Below are 14843 nucleotides of genomic sequence, written 5' to 3'. Positions count from 1 at the left end.
GAGCCGCGCGAGCCGCGGCTGTGGGCGCGCGGGGGGCCCCGGGGGGCGGACGAGAAGCCGCTCCGGAGGAGACGGAGCGCTGCCCTGCAGCCGGAGCCCATCCAGGTGTACGGACAGGTGAGCGGCCGGGCCACCCGCCTTCCTCCGGTTCTTTCCTCTCCCCGCACTTCCTCAGCCCCGCATCCATCCTCTGCGGTCGCCTCCCAGGTGCGGGCACCGCTGGGGACTTCCCGGCTTGCATTTGTGCCTTTCCCCCCTCGCAGGAGTACAGCCGTCAGCACTCGAATTGCATTGATCTTTCCTTCCTGTCGATTTTAGCCAGCGTCTTCCAGCTGAACTCGCGGGGTGCTGTGCCCATTCCCCGGGGGTGGGTGCACACCGGCGTAGTTTCCAGCAGGGAGAGGAGGGGTGCAGCTTCATTTTACGTGTGGATGAAAAACGGGGTTTCTTTCGTGTATGCCGTCGGTTGGCAGTAGAGGCGAGGACCCTACGGTTGCAGGATACTTGACCAGAGCAGGCAGGGGAGGGGGTTTCCACACCACAATTAAGGTGGGCAAGCCTGAAAGCTGACTATCTTGCTCTAGTCAGAGCAAGAGGTGTGCATGCATGTGTCTGTGTGTGTGTTTGTGTAAGGGCTGAATTTTGTTGTTGTTTGTTGGGGGGGGGAAGTCTATCCATTCCATCTTCCCCTTTGAGATACGGACTTTATTTTTGGACAGGGATATTAACTCATGATACTTAGGCATTTGAGAGACTGCAAGCGTTTGGTGGGCATTATCATTCAGTAGCTGATTTATATCTATCCAGGCAATGGGTTTATTACATCATAAGTAACACGAATTTCACTTTTATGGCCAGACTTCCTGCTAGGAATAGCACACCGAGTTTGTGGGTTAGTATCAGCATTGGCAAAATTAATTTGACCGTGTTCTTTGCCTTGTGAGACTCCCAGCCCTGTGGTTAAGATTGACATGGCAAAACTGGAAGGTGGGGGGGGGGCGAGAGGGGGGAGAAAAAGTGGGACCAGAGGAGATCGCAAATGGCACGATTTTTAGAGTCAAAATGTTCCCATTTAAAGTAGAAGTTAAACGATGAGGCCGAGTTCTGCCTCTCTCCACTGATTTTCTTAGCCATTTCTTCAGGAAATATATAGAGTTAAATATTCAACCTTTAGAGCCACGAAGAACCCTATAAAAATCATCTCCCTGATTGTGCCATTTTGTCGGTGAGGACATACAAGCTGGGAAAGGTGAAGTGACTGGCCCAAGGTCATGTGGGGCAGAGTTGCCTGCTGTTTTGTTTTTTATTGGCATTGTCCCAGTGACCTTTGGGTGATCGAATAGTTGCGCTTTCTTTATCCAAGGCTTCTTAAATAGCTCCTTTCTAAAATAAAAAATATATGGCTATAAAAGGGGCTGGGATGGTGGCAAGTGGGTGGGAGCATCTGATTTCCATCAACCGTTCAGGCCCTGGGAAGGAGCGCGCGCCAAGGGGGCATGTAACTGCTGTGGGCAAGGGCTGCTGGAGCCTGCCTGCTTGGTTCCTTTGTGGGTCCAGATCTTCTTCCCCTCTCCACCCCCATCTGAAACTTCTTTCTGTGTGTGGAGGAGACAGCAAGGTCCTTGCTCTCAGCTGGGACAGCAGCGTCCCCATGTTGGTGGGGGTGGGGAAACAAGAGAGACGGGCCTTGTTCATGGAGTCTTAACAGCCACCCAGCCCCTCTCTCTTGAATCAGCTCTCGGGGTCTGGGAGTAGGGTGGGGTGGGAGTCCATTCTTTCTGGAGCTCATGCCCCCTGCAGCCATAGTTTTGGCTGAGGAAAGAGATTCCTGGGGTGGGGGGCACCCGAGTGGGTCAGACAGTTAAGCATCCGACCTCAGGGCTCGGGTCATGATCTTGCAGTTCATGAGTTCGAGCCCCACATTGGACTCTGTGCTGACAGCTCGGAGCCTGGAGCCTGCTTCAGATTCTGCATCTCCCTTGCTTTCTCTGTCCCGGCTCCTGGCTCTGTGTGTGTGTCTCTCTCTCAAAAATAAACATTAAAAAAAAAAAAAGAGCTTCCTAGTCTCAAAAGTATGCATACAGGTGCCATTTCTTGCTTGGGTTTTTGTGAGGGCTCCTGGGATTTGGGGCAAGTTAAAGATGAACTGTGTTCTCATTGGGAATGACTCCCAAATCCTCCGCTTTTGTATTTCTGGGCCAACCAGATGGAGTTTGGTTCAGCTGAGGAATGGAGAGCTAGCAGGCGAACTCCTAATGAGGAATTCCTACCAAGGGTGAAGGCCCAGGCCAGTGTTTCTCTTCTCTGAGGCCCCGAGTTAATAAAAGTGGGATTAACTTGAATGTTTAAGGATCTGAGTTAGATAGAAGGAAGAACTTCCTGGTGCTGGGCTCTCTGCCACAAGCATCTTTGGCACAGCCCCTTCAGGCTGAAAGCACAAGAGGCAGTGATTGAAGGGGTTTGGCATGCCCCTCTTGGAGCTCTGGAGCCCCGGAGCCCCTGGTCAGCTTGGAATGACCTTTCTAGCAAGGGTGATCATTTGCCCCTGTTTTCCCCGAGACAGACCTAGTTTCTAAGTTGTCCCTCCCGGGGCCCCTGGGTGGCTCAGTCAGTTATGCATCTGACTTCGGCTCAGGTCATGATCTCGCAGTTCGTGGGTTTGAGCCCCGCATTGGGCTCTGTGCTGAATGTTTGCTCAGAGCCTGGAGCCTGCTTCAGATTCTGCATCTCCCCCTCTCTCTGCCATTCTTCCACTCATGCTCTGTCTCTCAAAAATAAATAAATGTAAAAATAAAAAAATGTTGTGTCTCCTGGTTATGAAAGCGCTGCCTTCACTCTCCAATGTCAGGGTGCAGACTATAAATTATATGGCCATTCTGCTTCTAGCTCTAAGCCAAGTTCACTTCATTCCCCCTCTCCCCTCACCTTTAACTTTATTTTTTATTTATTAAAGACATTTTGAATGTTTTTATTGATTTTTGAGAGAGAGAGAGAGACAGTGTGAGCAGGGGAGGGTCAGAGAGAGGAGATACAGAATCTGAAGACAGGCTCGAGGCTCTGAGCTGTCGGCACAGAGCCCGATGCAGGGCTTGAACCCACAAACCACGAGATCATGACCTGAGCCAAAGCTGCACGCTCAACCGACTGAGCCAACCCGGGCACCCCAGCCTTTAACTTTTAAACCTAAGGGGGCGCCTGGGTGGCTCCATCGGTTAAGCACCAACTTCAGCTCAGGTCATGCTCTTAAGGTTCGTGAGTTGGATCCCTGTCTTGGGCTCTGTGCTGACAGCTCAGAGCCTGAAGCCTGCTTCTGATTCTGTGTCCCCCTCTCTTTCTGCCCCTCCCCTGCTCACACTCTGTCTCTTTATCTCAAAAATAAACAAACATTTAAAAAAAACCTTTTAAACCTAGGGAATTGCAGTTTTCCCTTGAGATGGCATGCAAATGAGGGAGGGCGGGGCATTGTTCATCCTGGCTCTCAGAAAGTTTTCAGTTTAAGGGGTTAGATATAGCAGAAGCAGATATAGGCATGTAACGGTGCTGGACAGGAGCAAACACATAATAAAGCAGCTACGACTCTGAGGTCGGGCGTTAGTGGGTTGTGTAATACAGGAGGGCATGGGAGATGGAGGGATAAAGGGTCAGGGGGCTCAGACACTGCAGCTTCTTGCCCTCTGACCTTTGAGTGAGGTTAAGTGGATGCCTGGCAACACAGATTAGGGGCTGGAAGCAGAACCTGCCTGGCCGAAAATGCTGCAGGGGTGACGTTGAGGCCACCGGCTTCAGCAACAGGAGAAGAGGTTTTGCAGGGAGTCTGCTGACCTGCAGCTGAGCAAGAGCACCGTGTTGCAGGTTCTTTTTCTTCGGCTCCACTCACCTGCGCAGCAGACCAGGCGTGGTGACTGTGATGATATTCATCCTCATGCTCTCCAACGTGAGAGACTGGTTTCTGCCGGGATTCCTTGCAGGCAGGTGTGCAATAAGATCTGGTAAAAGCGGTGAAAACAAGGTGCTATCAGATATTAGAACTTTTCTGTCGCAAGTTCAGAGTGTAGAAGTTGAGCCCCGCCTAAAAAGGGCCAAGTCCGAGAAGGGGGACCCCATCATTCTTGCCACACTGAGCCTCTTCCAGACTTTAGGTCCGCTCCACGCCTCTGTATCGTCCTGTCTTTTCCTCTGTCCGAGATGGTCTTCTCCCACTCCTGTCTTTGCTCGCGAAGTCCGTGTTCCCTTCTTCAGCATCCAAGGATCCCCTCCAAGCATTCCCAGGCTCCAGTGGGAAGAGTTCTTTGGAGCTTGATCACGGCTCCCGCTGCCTGTTTGTCTCATTGCCCCGATTACTCCTTGGGGGCACGGATCAGGCCTTTCTCTTCTCAGGGGCTGGCCCTTGGGAGGCCCTTCATGACTATTTGTGGACTGACTGCCCTCTTGGAAGAGGAGAAGCCCAGAGGGTAGCAAGCACATCCCAGTCACAGAAAAGGTATTTGGGAGGAGGACCATGGCGAGCCCATAAGTGGAGAGGGAAAGTGGGTTGGCCCTCTCAGTGGTGAGGGTCCTGAAGTCCCCAGGCTGCTGCCCTGCCCTGGGGGTTATTTTCAACAAAGAGCTGGGGTTCTGTGGTGCAGAAGCCTCCCTTTTAGGTCTATCATGGTATTGTTTTGGGGAGAAATCCTTTGGAATGAAGCGCAAAGCCTAACAGGATTTGCAGGTTTATTTTCTTTCCAGTGAGCTCTCCCTTCACAATTCCTGCTTTTTTAGAGGCTGGGGAGTATTCAGTGTCCTGATTTGAGACTGAAAATAAAGTGTCTGTTACAGCACAAGGCCCTGGCACAAAGAGCCTCCTTTGGGGGTGGAGTCCTTGTGGCTTTGGATCTCTTTGGAGTAGATTCTTACATGATACTCTTGTTTGGGAAAGAATTGGCTGGTTGATTCTGACGTTAGGATGCTTGACCTGTTTGCTTCCAAAAGATGAGAAGGCAAAGCATTTGTTGTTTCACATCAGCTCCTGTGTAGGTGAAGAGTTTGCCTGGTGTGTTGGGCTGGTTCGGTAAAGGACGTGACCTTGAAAAACTTCCTGGTTCCACTTGGCATCTCTGCTTATTGCTCAGGCTCTGGCCACCAGTTAGTTCATTAAGGGCTTGTACACTTGGGGCTTGTTGGGCAGAGGCCATGAGAGGTGGAAGGAATGGGAGGCAGAGGGGACAGGGGGAGGGGGGGAGGAGATGGAAAAGTAAACAGATAAAATGGAAAGCCATCCAGTGGGTCTCTTGGGCCTTCAGTGGGGAATACATGTTTATAAGATACAATTTGTGCCAGAATATAGTGAGGAATACATTTCCCTCCTTCTCGCATCCCCCTGCTGATGTGCTGCCTCTTGTCAATTGGTAGCCACTGGCCTCTGTTTTTTCTGTATGTCTTTCTGGAAACATTCTACATACATGTATGTACAGAAAACTTGGAACTTGGGATAGCGGTGGCTTTCTGTTATCCATAGGCCCTGATACCATGAATAAAGAGATTCACTCTCACTCCAAAAGGGATTTATGGCATATGACTAACAACAGGTAGGGACTAAGGTTCAGTATTGTAGTATAAAATAGGTTGTCACTTTTCTTCCAGGCCAGGTGAGAGAAAAGGCAGTTTCAATGCACTCAGGGTTCCTGCAGGCCAGGAGAGTGGCATGGTAGCTCTTGTTTCTTTTTTTCTCTTTTTAATTTTTTAAATGTTTATTTTTGAGAGACAGAGAAAGACAGAGTGCAAGTGTGGGAGGAGCAGAGAGAGAGGGAAACACAGGATCTGAAGCAGGCTTCAGGCTCCAAGCTGTCAGCACAGAGCCAAACACAGGGCTCGAACTCACGGACCGCGAGATCATGACCTGAGCCGAAGTCGGCACTCCACCAAGGCTGAGCCACCCAGGCACCCGTGTAGCCCTTGTTTCTTGAAAGCTGCCGGAGAGCTGTTCCCTAGAGATGAAGGGCCCAGGTGTGTGAGAATGTCAGAACATAGAGATCATGGACCTTGGCTTTGCTCATGGTCTTTTTGAGAATATTTTCTTTATATTCTGCAAAACGAAGTCAGCAGCATGTTTAATAAATTGCTTTGGGACCTGGGATCCAGGAGGCAGATCCTAACAGCAACAAATATCCCACAGCCAAAGAGGGATGTTGTCAGGGCATTTCACTGTCATATGTGGGTCTGTTCCGCCTTAGAGATGACAGCTATCTTTGTGTTGTCATTGTCTAATCCCAGGGCCGGAGGTAGATGGAGCCAGTCACGTGCTGTCCGCTGTAATGGACGGACATGGGAACGTTCTAATAATCTGGGAAGGAGGTAATCCAAAAAGTAACCTATTTCCCTTTGCTCTGTATTTATTTAGCCTTTTCATTTAAATCGCCGGTTTACCTTCCTGATTAAATTTTGCTTAGGTGAATATTAAAATGACTTTGCATTCTTTGAGTAGCTGATCTGTGAAATGGCTGGCATCAGTGGGTTCAGCGAAAGCCAGTGTGGTGGATAGAATTTTCGGCGGCAATTCAGATGCAGATAATTGAGAATCAACTGCATAGACATCTATTCAGGCTGAAGTATTACATTAACTTTTCCTCCATTTTTTGAAGAAGATTCAGTTGTGATGGAAATGAAGGAGGGCTCACTACATTTTGGTTTGGATATTCGAGGACTAGTATTTCTTCCTAAGTGGTCTGGGCTGCTGGGGTAAAGCATTCTCTTTGTTGAGTCCAGAACCTTCCTCTGTTTTCTCTAGGTACACCCGAATCCATTGGCACATGGCATATTCAGTCCAGCCACGTAAATGCAAAAATCAATTGCCCTCAGTTTAAAATGAGCCACAGTTAATTTCGACCTAATGTATTGGTTTATCGACCTGTGGACCTGGGGCCTTTGAGGAGGGGCATGGGCAGCCTTCTAGCGCTCGAGTGGCTGATGATGCTATAAATCAGAGAAGGCAGGGTCGGCGGCAGATCAGCATCGTCTCCTATGTTATTGTGAGACCTTGAGGTCTTGAGGGTCCCGTGAGGCCAGCTTTGTGCGTTTTGGGGTGGGTCCCCAAAGAATAGGACTTCCTAACCATCAGGACCGCAGCAGGGAGTTAACAATAAATTCAGCGTTATCCCCTTGGGTTGTTGTTAGTAACAACGGTGGCGTCCATTCCCGTATCACCGCCGCCAGCCAGGAGCTGAACCCCCTGTCTTCCGGGCGTCACGGCGGGTCTTCGGTCACAGCGCTCTTCCATAGTTCTTTCTGTGGTGACAGAGACGTTCTGGATCTGTGCGGCCCAGCGTGTCGACTGGCATATGTGGCGGTGGAAGACTTGAAATGTGGCTGGTGTGACTGAAGAATGTATTTTCTTTCACCTAATTTTAGTCAACTTAAATGTGAGCTGAAGTGGCCACTGTTTTAGAAGGCATAGCTTAAAAAATTTTTTTTAATGTTTATTTATTTTTGAGAGAGAGAGAGCATGAGTTGGGGAGGTGCTGAGAGACAGAGAGACACAGGATCCGAAGCAGGCTCTAGGCTCCGAGCTCCAAGCTGTCAGCACAGAGCCCAACACGGGTCTCAAACCCATGAACCGCGAGATCATGACCTGAGCTGAAGTCAGACGCTTCACCCACTGAGACACCCAGGCGCCCCTTAGAAGGCCTTGCTTTAACGGGTTGAGGGAGGCCTGCTTTTCCCAGTACTGGACAACCTCTCCTTCACCCAGGAAAGAAGCTGTAGTTGCAGCAAAGACCAGCATTTGTCTCCACCACAAACAGCAGGAGCAAAGCAAGAGATGAGGGCTGCAGTCTAAACCCGGGACGCAGCAGCCACCGACTGCCAGCTTGGATGTCGGGACACAGCGGCCTCTCCCCTTGGTTGGAACGCATCAGTGGCCGTGGGGCATGCAGTGGGTGCAGTGCTCTCGCTGCTGAGAGCGGGGGCCTCCGCGCATTAGTCACTTGGGTCGTGAAGGCTGACCCCTGGGCCTTCTCTTCTGATGTGGCCTTGCACACCCAGCCCCCTCGTACCAGGCTTTGCCGGGGTGGCGTTGCAGACCGTGCATGTCTGTTGGGCAGGGCAAGGCGTAAACAACGCCTCCCCAGTGCCCTCTGCTTCCTGTGTGCCTATTGACTTGCCTCTGCGTCGCCAGGTCTGTCTTTCATCGCTGCGACCCTGCACGCTGGCACGAAGACAGTCGTCACCGGCGTGTGGTCTTCATCACTGCACGCGGCCCCCCTTCCTGGCGGGCCCCTTACCTTAGCATGCCATTGCTGTTCGCGCGGCTGCGAGCTCTTGGCTCGGAAAATCGGGACCCTTCACAATGATTTATCTCCAGGCCCCTGAATTAGATTAAAAACACAGCTACGGATTCTCAGAAAGGCAGGCTGATGTGATTATGTCCCAAATCTGAATGGCAGACAAGGGCAATAAAAAGATGTAGTTGTATCATGCGTGCTTTGTACTGTGTGAGGGCTGACGTGCTGTTTATTATTTATTTCCTCCCCCTGTGCTTTTTTAAAAAAATTTTTTTATGTCTTTATTTTATTTTGAGAGAGAGACGGAGTGTGAGCAGGGGAGGGGCAGAGAGAGAGGGAGACACAGAATCCGAAGCAGGCTCCCGCACAGAGCCTGGTGTGGGGCTCAAACCCATGGACTGTGAAATCATGACCTGAGCTGATGTAGGATGCTTAACCAGCTGAGCCACTCAGGTGCCCCTTTAAATGAACAAAGTAAGTAATGTTACCTCCGTGTTTTAGAGAAGAGACTAGCCTGTTCAGTAGACCTTTTTCCTCCGAGTAACTATGGATCAGGGTGTCGGGGCGGATGGCTAGAGTGATTCTTACATAAAATAAATGTGGTTTGAGCCAATGAATGGGTCCTGAATTGGGAATTTAAGATGCTAGCCAGTACTGGGGTGAGATCCATTTCACTCTGCTGGGCTGGGGAGCTCAGTGGTGTCACGATGAAGTTTTGAACCCTTAGGAAACCTCTGTGCCCAAGAGAAATTGGGAGAAGCTTGGATGATCTCATTGAACAGGGAGGGCCAGGGTTCAAAGCAGCCTTGGGTCAGGGCGCCTGGGTGGCTCAGTTGGTTAAGCGTCCGACTTCAGCTCAGGTCATGATTTCATAGTTCGTGAGTTCGAGCCCTGCATTGTCGGGCTCTGTGCTGACAGCTCAGAACCTGGAGCCTGCTTTGGATTCTGTGTCCGCCCCCCCCCCCGCGCCCCCCCCCCTGCCCTTCCCCTACTCACGCGAGCCCTTTCTCTCTCAAACATAAATAAACATTAAAAAAAATTTCAAAGCAGCCTTGAATGAAAGACTAATTTGGAGACTGTCACTATGGACACTCAAGTGGGTGCTTCTGAGATGAGTCGTGTATGGGGTCGCGGTCCTGATAGTGCAGAGCCCGGTTTCTTGTTAGCCCAGGGGATGTGTGCAAGGCAGATCCATGAGGGTCTGCCCTGGGGACCTGGGAAGAGAGGCCAGTGCTGGCCTGCCTGAGAGTCCCTGCAGAGGAACCTGCTGACAGAAGGGTGTGGGGACAGAGAAGAGGTTGGTGAGTGGCTGGTGACACTCTGGGAGCATCTGGGGAGACAGGAAGTATTTGAAACCTGTGCTCAATTCTTTGCGTCACAGGAGACCGTGAACCTATGCCTTACCTCATCTGTATCTATGTAGTCCCCTAAGAAGTTTTTAAAAAATCCTGCAGTTAACAGTGCACGTGGCTTTTGCCGAATTTGGCAGGGTGTGCGGCTGCCTGTGGTGATAGAAACGTTCCTGCAGATATGAGGCCTTGACTCTTTGGGAAGACAGATTCGGGAGGGATGTGGGCTTGGACAGGCGTGAAAGGCCAGTCTGCTCTGAGCTGGGGCATTGGCCTAGCAGAGAGGTGCCTGCGGGGGGGGGTTCCCACTGGTGCCTCGCCTTCCTGCGAGCTCGGGGGCATCTCGTATCACCTGGAATCAGATCTGGGGTGGGATGTTTTCTCTTCTGTCAGCTTCCCAGTAGGGTAAGAGCTTGATGCACGATTTCAATGTGGTCCCTTTGGGGCAAGGAAAGTTCTAGAAGTCGGTGCCACCTCTGTGCTGGAGCCTCGGGCCCTGGAGCTTGGGTTACCCCGCACAGCAGTGAGGAAAGCTGCCTGAATGCCACCCTTGGCCATGAGCTCTGAGCCAGGCTCAGGCTTGCGTGGGGTGTTTGCATCATTGTATGCACATCATCGTTGGCCCGAGGTCTCAGGGTTTCCAACCTTGGTGATGCTGATGCTGATGCTGATGTTCATTGTTTATATGAAACCATTTTGTGAAGAAAGTCTTATTTTGGCATAAATAACATACCAGCAACAAGAGGAAATACTGTTTTGGCATTTTGAAGTTTAGGAAATAGATTCATGGATAATGTCTCATTTGATGCTGCTTTTTTTTTTTTTTCCCTGTTTGGTGTTTCTAACAGCCCCATAAAATCAGGAAGATGAGAATTCTTCTCATTTCACAGATGGGTATTTGAAGGCTCACAATGGTATAGCGACGGACCAAACGTCTCGCAGCTATGAAAATCATCAGGACCAAGGCTCCAACGCAAGTCTCTGACTTGTCTCCAGTTTACTGTGGCACATCGCCTCTTGCAAATACTCCAATGAAAACTTCACTCGCAGCCAGGAATCTACAGCCTGTTTGCTGTGAACTCTCTTTTCCTCCTGGAAAACCCAGAGATTCGTGTAATTCTACCCTCCCCCTTGCCTCTCCTGGTTACGCTTCTTTTATTTCCGCTTTTCAAATGTGACAGTTCTCGTGTCTCTCGCCGTTCTTGCTTTTGCTCAGTTCTCTCCCCAACACTCCCCGTAGGGCTCTTCCTTCTCCATCCCGTTTCTCCTAACTTCTCTCTCGCCATCCTTGTGGGACCCGCTGTAAGTCACGTCTTCTGGACACGAGGTTATGCCCCGTCCCCAGAAGTCCTCTGTTTCCTAACACCTAGCATGGCGCTGGCTATATAGTAAGTGCTCACTAAATATTTATGAACGAGGTGGAGGGCTATTTATGGTGAAGCTGCCGAACCCAAGAGGCAGGGCCAGGAAAGTGCACATTGTAGAGCCATCCTGAAGAGCTCTTGGAAATGACTTGGGTCCATAGGTGAAGCCTCATTTGAGGCTAGCCCTGGCTCAGTGCTGGTGAGCCAGCCCCCATAGCCTCTGCCTGCAGTGCCCTGCTCTGGAGGCCTGTGGAATAGCACCTCTAACTCTGTCTGTGGACTAAACCTCATCTGCAGAATGTGCAAGTCAGTTTAGATGTTCTCTGAGGTTCCTTCTGGCCTGATACCTTCTTTTTCTTACCCCCTGGTCAATTAGGGGGTGATTATTTTCATGACAGATTTTCTTTACAGGTTCTTAGAAATTTTGATTAATTACTTCATTAATTAGAGAGAGCAGAGGAGGGAGCAGAGGGAGGGAGGGAGAGAATCTTAAGTAGGCTCCATGCTCAGTGTGGAGCCCAACACGGGGCTCTATCCAAGGACCCTGGGAGCATGACCTGAGCTGAAACCAAGAGTTGCGCGTTCAGTGGCCCTCCTGGAATAGTGGAGCTGCCATTTGCAAGATGACAAAGTGGGGTTCACCGGGAAAGGGTGCCACATATCAAGGTCAATGGTGGATAGATTCTACTAGCCCAGGATCAGTTGGAAATCTAGGTCAATCTTCCTGAACTGGTATTGTAAGTCATTGAAAATATGATCATTGCCCTTTTGGTAGAGGGAGAGCAGAAGAAATCTACCTCCTGACCCACCTACCCTTTTCTTAAAGCGAACTCATGAGTCCCGTTAGGGAGATGGTAGGGAAATGCTTTGTTTTTTCGCCCAGGGTCATTCTCTCTTTGTTTGCTCATCTGTAAAATGGGCAACCTGAGTTTATCAGCAACGTAGTGAATGAGCTCTGTGGTGAAGCGTCCTGAGCAAACAGAGAGGTCAAATGTGTGAACTGAGCAGGGGCTGTCTGCAGGGAGTTCTTAAACTAGATCGCAGCTCTCCTTCCGAGGTGGAGCGCCCAGGCAGGATGATGAGCTTGGCTAAATATAGTGAGGACACCAACCTGAGAGGGGCACGGAGGGGCCATTTGCATATTGAGCATATAGGTCATGCAAATGGATGGTTCAAGAAAACCTTGTTACTCTTGGGCCTTGGGAGTCTGTCTTCGGTTTCCTCAGGCCCATCCTGTAGTTCAGACGATTTAGCAGCCGCCTGTCCTCGAAACTGAAGGACAGGCTATTTGCTTTATACTTCACTGTAGAATTTAAATAATGCTTCTTCGTATTTCATTGCTAGTGAGGCGGAGGAATGAACCAGGCCGCCTTGTCTGTCCCCTCATCCTGGGAGCTGGAAGGAAGCTGTGCAGGACTGGTGAGGGCCACAGCCCTGGGTGTCTGTCTAGGACACCCCAGTCTTTGGCTCCGACCACGCTGAGAGAGGCGATGGCAGAAGAAATGAAAGGGGATAGTATGGGGCCCCCTCCATGAACGGCCCCCATCCTCCTGAATAAGCTTCAGCGAGTGCACAGATTTTGACAGGTCTTATCACCCATCTGACTTGCAACACTGATTTTCTCCCCCACCCCCCTCCAGGGTTCTGTGCACCCTTGACAGGGGATAAATCATTTACGAGCCTGCAGGAGTGCCTGGCATCTAGTAGGCTCCAGTGCCTTCATCAGTAAGTGTAGGCCTGAGTGATCAGGGCCTCCATACAACAAGCAATTTATTTGTCCTCCTTTCTATTTATAACAACCCAGAGCTTGGGGCTGGGGTGGTGGCTGATTCTGGTTTTTTTTTTCACTCTGAATAATGAGGCAAATCATTTAACCTCATTGGAACGCAGGGGCAGGGGGAGGGGGGGGCTTGGGGGAGGGGGCTTAGAGACAATGTGGGGGTGGCTGTGACCAAGGTGTGCAGGGTCCTGAGGCTTGTTGAGGGCCGGAAGTGGGTACTAGCCTGGATCTCCTGGCCCATTCTCCAGCAGGGGACCCCGGAGCAGGGACCAGGAGGCGTGTGGGGATGCCGCTGATGGCCCTCTGAAGGGTCGCTTTGGCCGGAGACCCACTCCTCAGCCTGCCTCTTCTGTGACTCATTCTGGCTGCATGTTTTGGTAGCGGGAAAGAGCAAGATGAGTCCAAAGAAACATCTCTTAAGACTGGGATTCTAGGTATTAGATCAGCACTTTGGAAGTACGGTGTTCTTTTCAGGTCATAGATAACAGACTTAACAGAAAAATTATTGAGGTAGGGGCGCCCTGGGTGGCTCAGTTGGTGAAGCATCTAACTTTGGCTCGGGTCATGATCTCATGGTCCATGGGCTCGAGCTCTGTGTCAGGCTCTGTTCTGACAGCTAGAGCCTGGAGCCTGCTTCCGATTCTCTGTCCCTCTCTCTCTCTGCCCCTTCTGTGCTCTCTTTCTTTCTCTCTCTCTCTTTCAAGAATAAGTTAAAATGTTAAAAAGAACTATTGAGGTGAAATTCACATAACATAAAATTAACCATTTTATTTTTAATTTTTTGTAATGCTTATTTATTTTTGAGAGAGAGGCAGAGCGTGAGTGGCAGAGGGGCAGAGAGGGAGACACAGAATCTGAAGCAGACTGCAGGCTCCGAGCTGTCAGCACAGAGCCCGACGTGGGACTTGAACCCACAGGCCGTGAGATCATGACCCGAGCCAAAGTTGGATGCTACCTATTGAACCACTCAGGGGACCCCAAATTAACCATTTTATTTTATTTATGAAAAAAAATTTTTTGTACATTTATTTATTTTTGAGAGACAGAGTGACCCAGAGAGTGAGTGGGGAAGGGACAGAGAGAGGTAGAGAACGAGACACAGAATCTGAAGCAGGCTCCAGGTGAGATCATGACCTGAGCCGAAGTCAGAAGTCTAACTGACTGAGCCACCCAGGTGCCCTGAAATTACCCATTTTAAATTCGATGATTTAGTGGCATCTAGGACATTGACGGTATCGTGTGGCCACCACCCGTGTCTGGTTGCAAACCATTTCCATCATTCTAAACCAAAATAGAACCCCTTATCTGGTAAATGGTTACATTCTATTTCCCTTTCCCCCAGCACCCGGCAACCGGCAGTCTGCTTTCTATCTGTATGGATTTACTCATTCTGTGTATTTCATGTGAGTGGAATCATGCCATGTGTGACCTTTTGTGTCTGGCTCCTTCCAATAGTATAGTGTTTTTTGAGATTTATCCACGTTGTGCCATGTATCGGATCCTAGAGTTTTAACGACGACTCCAGATATCCAAAGACAGCCTCCCCCTAAAAAGAGCGTCTTTGTTTTTGTTTTTTTTTTTTAATGTTTCTACATTTTGGAGAGAGTGAGCGAGCGAGCATGCATGCACTAGTGAGCATGAGCAGGGGAGGGGCAGAGAGAGAGCTGGGGACAGAGGATCCAAAGCAGGCTCTGTGCTGATAGCAGTGAGCCCGATGCGGAGCTCAAACTCATGAACCGTGAGATCACTATCCGAGCCAAAGTCAGACGCTCAAGCAACTGAGCCACCCAGGCGCCCCAAAGCGTGAGCCTTCCAGTTACCCCTGGTTTGGACCCAGGTACTGCCAGTAGGAAGGGGAGTGGACTAGATTCATTGTTCCCCAATGAAGCTGCATTATGGACACCTGGAGCGTATCTTTTAAAAATATGAATTCCTGGGCTCCAGTCAGGGGATCTGTATCCGAGAGTCTGGGGTGATTCAGCTGGGTTTGGGAGCCCCGGATCAGGTGACCCTGGGGCCAGGAACGGCCTGCCTGCAGGGGTGGGGGGGCCTGAAGCACCTCACCTGCCGTTTCTGTGTGCTCGATTTCTCTGGC

At 50.3% G+C, this 14843-nt stretch overlaps 1 protein-coding gene across 1 annotated transcript in view; it reads left to right on the top strand.

Moving 5' to 3' along the window:
• Positions 1-3: 3 nt before the first annotated feature.
• Positions 4-14843, top strand: part of SORL1 (sortilin related receptor 1) — a gene marked incomplete at its 5' end in the record, with an annotated part of 168464 nt that continues 153624 nt past the window's right edge. Inside the window, one exon of the mRNA XM_029915675.1 lies at positions 4-117. Coding sequence (XP_029771535.1) covers positions 4-117 — 114 coding nt within the window. The remainder of the gene's footprint in view (positions 118-14843) is intronic.

Source organism: Suricata suricatta, chromosome 11 (assembly GCF_006229205.1).
Source record: "Suricata suricatta isolate VVHF042 chromosome 11, meerkat_22Aug2017_6uvM2_HiC, whole genome shotgun sequence".
In the NCBI taxonomy this organism is placed as follows: Eukaryota; Metazoa; Chordata; class Mammalia; order Carnivora; family Herpestidae; genus Suricata; species Suricata suricatta.
The sequence above is the reverse complement of the archived record's forward strand: the minus strand, read 5'-3'. Positions and strand labels throughout refer to the sequence as shown.